The sequence below is a fragment of the Eurytemora carolleeae genome, unplaced genomic scaffold (genome assembly GCF_000591075.1).
Source record: "Eurytemora carolleeae unplaced genomic scaffold, Eaff_2.0 scaffold1114, whole genome shotgun sequence".
NCBI classification, from domain to species: Eukaryota; Metazoa; Arthropoda; class Copepoda; order Calanoida; family Temoridae; genus Eurytemora; species Eurytemora carolleeae.
In genome coordinates this window covers 108,690-118,308 of record NW_019397123.1, presented here as the reverse complement: position 1 = coordinate 118,308, position 9,619 = coordinate 108,690, and the positions used below count along the sequence as shown (strand labels likewise).

At 32.2% G+C, this 9,619-nt stretch overlaps 1 protein-coding gene across 5 annotated transcripts; it reads left to right on the top strand.

The window, feature by feature from the left end:
* Nucleotides 1–64: 64 nt before the first annotated feature.
* LOC111712110 (twinfilin-1) lies at nt 65–4,880 on the top strand (the record flags this gene model as incomplete). 5 transcript variants are annotated; one of them, XR_002767388.1, is given in 8 exon segments in its annotated part: nt 65–155; nt 676–785; nt 1,397–1,524; nt 1,583–1,685; nt 1,877–1,917; nt 3,284–3,450; nt 3,814–4,052; nt 4,169–4,880. XR_002767388.1 is itself a non-coding variant. In XM_023486631.1 (8 exon segments), coding segments are annotated over 7 exon segments (742 nt in total), but the record flags the coding sequence as incomplete, so codon positions are not given.
* Between the last annotated feature and the right edge of the window lie 4,739 nt (nt 4,881–9,619).

Here is a 9,619-nt window from a genome sequence, read left to right as displayed (position 1 = left end):
AATCCTGCTTCATTATATATATATATATATATCAAAAAATGTATTTAACTTATGTTTAATTAAGACAAAAGATGTTGTACGCGTCTACAAAAGCAACATTTAAGAAAGAATTTGGTCAGGGACAAATAAAAGACGAATACTTCGCTACCTCAAAGGTTTGTCTAGAAAAACTTTCTCAGCTTCATCTTCGCCAGAAAAGCCCTTTTTTACCAATTATTGGAGCGCTAAGGATCCGTTGGATTCGCAAGATTTTTGGCTTCCTGGATCCGGATCTGCAAAATTATCCGGATTAAAAGGGGAAAAACAACAACAAAAAACTTTTTTGCTCACAAAACTCAAATCTTAGCTGTTAAAAAAAAGAGAGATTATAAAAATTTCATGATCATTGAATCAAATTTAGCAAAAAAAAATGCGAAAAAAGAAGAAAACTAATTTTCTAATTCTGGTTTCTTAGAAAAAAAATCAGTAAATCTTAAAGAAATGTTTATGACCTGGATCCGGATATATTTTTTTCCAGTGTGGATTCAGGATCCGGATCCACATCAAAATGAAATGGGTTCTTAGCAAGGAATTATATGATACATTTTTACAAACATTTTTGTTTGAAATGACTTTTTTTTTAAATTGATTGATTGATGGATGGGTTAATGGATTGATTAATTTATGTTGTTACAGGATGAGATAACCTTGTCCGGGTACCGGCGGCATCTAGCGGCAGATGCCGGACCTGGTCCTCTCTCTAAAGAGGAGGAGGAGATGAAGGAAATTAAAGAATCAGAAACAAGGTTTGTACTGTACTGTACTGTACTGTACTGTACTGTACTGTACTGTACTGTACTGTACTGTACTGTACTGTAATGTGCTGTACTGTACTGTACTGTTTTGTACTGTACTGTATTGTACTGTATTGTACTGTACTGTATTTTATTATACTGCATTGTGATTTTACTTTTTTCAGATAATGTGTTATATAATTGTAATTAGTAACACAAAAAAAAACGTCAAAATTCATTATACGAATCAAAATTAAATGGTAATAAGGGTTGTAAAGAATGTACGGTGTGAATTGTAATATTCTGTAAAAAAATCCAGATATTTTTTTTTATTGCTTGGAGTACAATCATTTTGTTCAAGGAGGGGGGAGGGGCTCGTCAGTAAGCACTCTTTTAGGCCTGAAACCCACTGGAAACAATTGATTTCACTAATTCCGGGGGAGAACTAAGTTCCCATAGCCCCCCCCCCCCTGTGTACACTGTACACCTGTGCTTACTCTACTTCATATAGGTAGATGTTTTTTTTCGAGGCTTTTTTTAACATTAATTTCAAGCCAGATTACATTTATTAAAAAAAATATCATTCATTATTACGTTCTCCAACTTTTACATGATTTTTTTAGGGTTGATATAGGAGTGGATACTAAACAACAAACTCTTGGCTCCATGGCATTTCCTATGGAGCGGAGTGTGCTCCAATCTTTAGAGGAGTTCTTAAAGAAGGGTCACGATTATATTCAATTATCTATAGGTAATGTTTTCTTGCATTATTTTCAATTCAAATTTGTTAATAATTTTTCATCTCTTAGATCTGAAAAACGAATCAATTTTGTTAAAGAAGAAAGGAATGTTTACAATTGAAGAGCTTCCTAGTCTAGTTCCTGAGGATGAGGCAAGATATCATTTATTTAGGTCAGTTGAACATTTACTTACAATCAACAGTATTTGGAGGGGTAGGGTGGGGGGCACTCGGATTTTGTTCCCTTTGTTGCATATATAAAGATTATTGTTCAAGTCTTGCTTCTTCTTATTATTCTGAAAATGTTGAAATAAAAAGTAATTGGAAGATATTCCGGTTTTGTAATATTAATAATCTTTTTCAGATACAAGCATACTTTCCAGGGTGAAGCAACTTCTAGTGTAGGTTAGATACATGATTTTTTTATTTTATCCTAGCTCTCATTCATTCTACTCCTGCTCTCCTTCATCTTAATCCTGCTCCCATTCATCTTAATCCTGCTCCCATTCATCTTAATCCTTCTGCCATTAATCTTAATCCTGCTCCCATTCATCCTAACCCTGTACTCATTCTCCTGAATCCTAGCTCTCATTCATTCTAATCCTGATCCCATTAATCTTAATCCTGATCTCATTCATCTTAATCCTGCTCCCATTCAACTTAATCCTGCTCTCATTCATCTTAATCCTGCTCTTGTTCATTCTAATCCTGCTCTCATTTATCTAAATCCTGCTTCATTCTAATCCTGCTCTAATTCATCTTAATCCTGCTCTCATTCATCTTTATCCTGTTCTTATTCATCTTAACCCTGTACTCATTCTCCTTAATCCTAGCTCTCATTCAATCTAATCCTGCTCTCATTCATCTTAATCCTAGCTCTCATTTATCTTAATCCTGTTCCTATTCATCTTAATCCTGCTCTCATTCATCTTAATCCTGCTCTCATTCATCTTAATCCTAATTCTCATTTTTCTGAATCCTAGATCTCATAAATCTTAATCCTGCTCTCATAAATCTTAATCCTGCTCCCATTCATCCTAATCTTGCTCCCATTCATCTTAATCCTGCTCTTATTAATCCTAATACTGCTCTCATTCATCTTAATCCTGCTTTTATTCATCCAACCTTGCTTTTATTCTTCTCACCTTGCTCTTAGTTATCCAAACCTTGCTCTTACTAATCCTAACCTTGCTCTTATTCATCCTAACTTTGCTCCTGATTATCTTAATCCTGGTCTCATTTATCTTAATCCTGGTCTCATTTATCTAAATCCTGGTCTCATTCATCTTAATCCTTGCTCTTATTCATCCTATCCTTGCTCTAATTAATCCTAACCTTGGTTTTATTCATCCCAACCTTGCTTTGATTAATCCTTACCTTGCTCTTATTCATATAGCTTTCCTCTTATTCATTCTCACCTTGCTCTTATTTATGTTAACCTTGCTCTTATTTATCTTAACCTTGCTCTTATTCATCCCAACCTTACTCTTATTCATCCTAACCTTGCTCTTATTCATCATAAACTTGATATTATTTATACTTACCTTGCTCTTATTCATGCTATCCTTTNATAATAAATAATACTTGATATTATTCATACTTACCTTGCTCTTATTCATCCTAACCTTGGTTTTATTCATTCCAACCTTGCTCTTATTCATCCATCCATGCTTTTATTCATCCTACCTTGCTATTTTTCATTCATTCTTTGCTCTTCCTCATCCTACCACTGCTCCGATTATCTTTTTTTTCTAAAAATTAATATTTTTAGTGTTTATCTACTCTATGCCTGGATACAGTGTATCTATAAAGGAAAGAATGCTCTACTCTAGTTGTAAAAACTCGGTGGTTGAGATCATTGAGAAACATTACAATATAGACATAGCTAAGAAGATGGAGATAGAAAGTGGATCAGAACTAACCGAACAGTTTATTATGGTAAGAACTTGAGTCAATAAAGCTTCAAAAAAAATCTTCTTCGAAAAGAGACACAAACACCCCTGAAAATACACATTGAGCCTTTTACTGAAACCAACCCAGGTCGGTGTTATTTTCTTTGGGCCTAACTCCGTAAGTCCTAAGAACACACAGCTGTTATTCACATGAAACAAGCTGTCGTTAGTACTGGGTCTTAGATTGGCTTTTAAAGCTGGGTTTAAGGAATTAAGACCCGAGCCGAAGCTTTTAAACCACGGGCTCAGCCAACGTAGGCTAGATAATTTCCGAGAAATTTTAAAGTGTTACAACTCCAACCCACGTAAAACTAAACTGATCGAGTTGTCTTTATATATTTTGTTGCAGAGTGAGATCCATCCTGTGGAGATAAGTTCTAAACCTAAATTCTCTAAACCTGCTCCTCCTAGTAGAGGGAACAAAAGAATCACCAAGGCTCCTCCATCCTAGGTTTATTCAACCTAAACTCTACAATGAGACCTATAAAACTGTGGAATATGAAGACGACTGATAAAATTAAATTATGGTTTTAAATAGTCCCAAAGAATATGAAACACAGCAATTAAGCAGTTTGCTACTTACCTGAGGTGATTTTTATACTTGTAAAATTATATTTGATTTAATAACAACATCAAATACACTAAAGTTTCCTTACATATCGTCTTCATAATTCACATTTTTTGGGTCTCATTGTATGTATTAGGGTTCAGTGAGAAAACAATCCTTTTGGTTGAACATAAAAATTTTAAATTTATAATTTCATAATTTAAAATCGCCGATGACATTGCTCAAACACAGGCTCTTAAGGTGATAAGAAAAGAATAAAAGAGCAATTTTAATAAAAAATATCCTAAATTTTAAAAACTTGAAAAATGTTTCATTTTCTTTTAAAAAATACTTTTTTTAAATGAACCATGATATATGTTCCAGTGTAAACTGAAGGGTCTCAATTTATCAATAAGACCAAATTTAAAAGCAACATACTTTTTGTGATTGACTTGTTAAATGTTAGTAATAGTATTTATTTTATTTATTTTCATGGTTTATCTGATCACGTTGATTACTGCTGATGATCATTTGATCAAACATGATCACACCTAATCACTTATAATCGCACCCGATCACCTTCCATATGTAAATGTAATGACAATTAAATATACAATGTGTGATAACAAGCTTTGATAGATTTCTGCTTGAAAAAGATTTCATAATTTTATGTTTAACGGCATTATTATTTTTCAAAATGGCAGAATTTATTTGATAAATTTGTGCTTCATTAGTTTTTAATAATTTTGAAATTCTATTTTTTAAATATTTGTTCGACTCAAGTAATCGATTAATTACTTTAACGACCTGTCAACTATTTGAATATATGTTGCTCATTCATCAAAATAAAGATACATAACCTTGCAAAATATTTAATTTTCAAAAAAAAAAATTTTTTTTTTTTTTTTTTTATTATTATTATTTTTAATATTTTTATTTTTATTCTGTGAAGGAATAGATGGCAACGTAGAATTTGTACACACTCAGTACAGCTGTATTCTGACGTCACAAGTGTCAACAGTTTATGTGTCCGACAAAATTATTAATGATAGTGATGATAACGTGTTTTCTTACAGTCAAATAAGTTCAATTTTGTGTTCTTTATTTTCTGTTTTTACACTTTTTATCTAATCTTGGAAAACATGTCAACTATTGTGAGAGAATTTCGTTTTCCTTGTTCTATTTGACACTTGTGACGTCGTGTTTAATTGGTCCATCTCTTTGTTGTCACCTATTGTACTTGATAATCTATTTGGAAGGAATGAGCAAGGTTCATGTCCGAATTAAAGGGATTGTAAATGTAATTTCTGGTGACCCTCCATTTATAGAGTGACATGCCTGATTCACAGCAATACCACTTAAACCGGATTTAAGCATTAATGAGGAAGATATTTGGTTTGGATAAGTGTTGGAATTACAGGGTGTCCCACGAAACATGACAGTATGCAATAGGACTTGAATGTCGTCTTGATTTTTGATATAATTTGCTGCGTTTATTTGTCAACCTAATTTTGGAAGTAAATTTCTAGAGATAATAATCACGAAATTTCCCTTGTCCTGCCATTTCCAATATGTGGTCTGCCTTTTTTGTGCTTTCAATATTGCCCGAGATATGAACAATTTCGTTCAGATTTCGACAATTTTGCTTTTATTTAACAAAATTGAAATTTGAACCAAACTCTTTATATCTCCGGTAATATTGAAAGCACAATAAATGCAGACCACTTTTTGGAAATGCCAGGGCTAGGAGAATTATGTGATAGTTTCAAGAATCATACATGTTAAAGTAGATAGAAGACTAAATGTCACAAATAATTTCATATATCAAAGACGACTCTCAAGTCGTCTTGCTATTGTCATGTTTCGTGGGACACCCTGTATCTAAAGAGTTAAATTGGATACCATAGGGCTTATATGCTCACTTGAAATTAGGTCTACATTCCCCGTAATAAATACTAATTTTACCACGCTTTTAATTGGTTATGCAATATGCATGCTAAGCAGTGAACTTAAGAATGCGATACCTTTATAATCCCGATCGACTGCTAAATCCGAATATCTAGTGTGGACACTTTTAAGTTCTTTCTTAATCCACTCTTTTTTAGATACAGTACAGAAAAATTAAAAACCGGTTTTTCAAAATTAGAGAGTCCCTCCCGTCTCAGTATATTAATCTTGATTAAATGAGAGAACTGTCATTAAATGGCGGGGCAAAAAATTTTAATTTTCCGGCTTCTGAATTTGTTAAATTTTATACACTTTTCAGGATACAAACACAAGATTAGGTTAGTCTCGAGATTAAGAAAAAGAGAGGATCAAGCATTGATCTCGATATCCAACATTATAAAGTTTTGAGCTCTGGTTCTGCAGCCCTAACTTTGGAAGAATTTTATTTCAAATTGATACTATAAAATTTTGAGACGAAAATGTCAATTTATCAAAATGACGAAGATTGATCATCATTATTTAAGCTCCTAAATTACTTTAACCAAGAATAGATTTCTAGATGTTCATTACTATTATCATCTATCCACGTGATAAATGCGTGAGAGTTAAGTATTGTGATGAAAACGTACAATTCGTCTCAATTAGAGCAAAGACACACTTCCGAGTTTTTGTTCTTCTCCGGTCAATTAGTTAGAGAACAATGCCTCGCACATATTGTAGAGTTTAGGATAAATAATAAATAATAACAATTGGAGAACCTTCAATTAAACTTCTCTATTGTCTGGGTGATCATGTTTTATACAGCCGGGTACCCGGCAAAGGAAGGGACTAAACCTTCCATGTAAATAGTGGCATGTCTGATTCACACCGGAAACCTAATTAAAGTTGAGTAACAATGAGGAAGATATCGTTGTTTTTCCATCTTAATGCGTGTTGAATTTGACAATATCCTTTTTTGTCTTTAGTATAAATCCGCTCGTCACTTTTAATGAAATTCCACAATTGAAAATAATCAATTTTCCGAGAGAAAAAGAAGAATATCACGTTCATCCTTGATCAGACAAAGTTTTGAATAGGACATCATATGCCGTCTCTGTAAATTATGTCAACAGAGTCCGAATTTGAGCCACGTCTCAAATCCGCCAAACACCGGTCTTAATTGATCGCCGGCTTAAGTCTTGAAACATTTAATACAATTTTAAGTGGAACCAAGTATATTTGAGTCGCGTCTCAAATTCTTTAGTTTTGGACTCAGTAATCAGTTTTGTTTAATATAATGATAAAAATGTAAAATTCGGTGTGTTCCATTTAAAATGCTAAATTTCCTAGTTGTTAAATAATGCCAATAAATGATGTTGAGCTGTAGAACTAAAATTATAGAAAGAATTGAATTTCAAATCATTAATTTAAGAAAAGGTAAAATCGGAAAAAATTTTCAAACAATCAATCAAATCAAGCTTTATCCCAGTGTACCATTGAAAGACAATCCATTTTAGCCAAAGGAAACAATGGCGAAGTAAAAACGTAATTGTGGATTTTAAACTATTGCATTCATTTTGCAGATTTTTGGAAATATCGAAACAGAAAATTAAGTGGAATATTTTTTTTAAAGGATTAAAAGAAATATAAAAATATTTGCACATAAAAGTTTGGATTTGTCTGTAAATTCTCTCTATCAATTAGCATAGTTTTTTCATCCTCATGATAAATTATAAATCTTTAAAACTTTATTACTTCATACTTAAAGACCATTCCCAAAATATGCCCGTAAGTTTTGAGATGAACATTTTTGATCGAAAATTTGAAAATATTAATTAACAAACCATTAAATATTTATAAAAGATTGATATAAATTGTATGATATTATTTCAAGAGTTTTTTATAAAGATACAAGACAGCAGACGACATTTTGAAAAACTATAAAAATGATTGTTTTTGACATTTTTTACACATTCCAAATCAGTTAAAAACACAACTGAAGTCCACCCGTCATTTGCTATATAGTAATAACTGATTTATCCTAAATCAGTTATTACTACTGCAAATGACGGGAGGACTTCAGTTTTATCTCTAAAAATGTTTAGGGTTCATTTTCAGATTTATACCAATTATAAACTACAAAATTCTTCGCAATATCGCACAATGTTCCCTGTATAGGATGAGACTTTAAAAACGACTGTACCCAATAAATACTCTCTGTTTTTTTTATATTCTTTGCAACAGTAAATTGTTTCTTTCTGATATGATATTGAAAATCAATATTATTAAGGTTGAATACTTATTTATCTATAAAATGTCTTATTGTGTCGTCTCATACTTGGTGGGTAACTCTGTTTTTCTTATATTTCAAATTATGAACTCTGCTTGATCAAAAAGCTTAAGTTTAAAATATCAAAGTTATCAGGTTTCAAATATGTAGGGATTTGTGAATCATAGTTTGTGGCGAGTGTTCAGTTCCTTTAGAATTAGAATTATTTCTTAATATTGTTCACATAGGTTCCAGGGGTTCCTGGGGTTCACATAGGTTCCAGGGGTTCACATAGGTTCCAGGGGTTCCTGGGGTTCCAGGGGTTCCTGCAGGGTGTCAGTTAGGTCAAACTTTTTAGCAGTATGATGCTGGGTTGAAGACGTAACCGTGTGTAATTTCCTTATTAACTTCAGTGACATCTTCAACTCTAGGGAATTAACCCCAGGTCTCTTTTTCAGCTGGGTCAAAAATATGTTAGGATTAAACCGTNTAAATATATGAAGTTAAGTTTAAATCCGATATTATTTATTAATTTATTTCATTTTTTATCTTTAAAACAGTGGGTCGAATATGGTACAGAATGCAATGCTGCTCAAAAGAAGAGAAGAGAACCAAAGATTTAGTTTTCAGGACTGATCTTAACCTAAATAATTGAAAATCTACACTTAAAAACCATTTTGTATTCTTCTTTCATAGTTTACAGCATAGTTATAAAATCGCTGTCAAATTGCTTTGCGATCAGAACAGTTTAGCGTTGCACAAGATTGCAATTGTTTTCCGAGTTATCTAAATGTAAAAATTAATTTAACTTTGAAGATATTTCTGATTTAAACTATTGGAAAATTCCCTCTTTAAAGGAATTATATTATCTATTAGATCAAATAAAATTTGAGTTTTGAAACGGATGAACTGTCCCAAATAATCAACCATCTGTGTTGTGACTATAATTTTGTATGACATATATACATATATAAATGTTTGTAGTCTTAATTTTCATATATCTTATACTTAATCATTATACCGGGTTATGTGTACGAAAAAAATATAATAATAATAACGTTAATAACTTATGATACTGCTGATAATGAATCTGATGATAAAGCATAAAAGAATGTGATAATGACTGTATGACACCAGGAATGAGGATGTATGATACTGCTGATAATGGATCTGATGATAAAGAATAAAAGAATGTGATAATGACTGTCTGACACCAGGAATGAGAATGTATGATACTGATGATAAAGAATAAAAGAATGTGATAATGACTGTCTGACACCAGGAATGAGGATGTATGACTCTGTGTCAACATAAAACTATTTTAACCGAACTCAAAGAGTTAGATTTGATCCAGTTTTTTGCCACTATGGAATCCAGTCTTGAACCGCCAGGGAAATTCAAAAAGCATGTTTG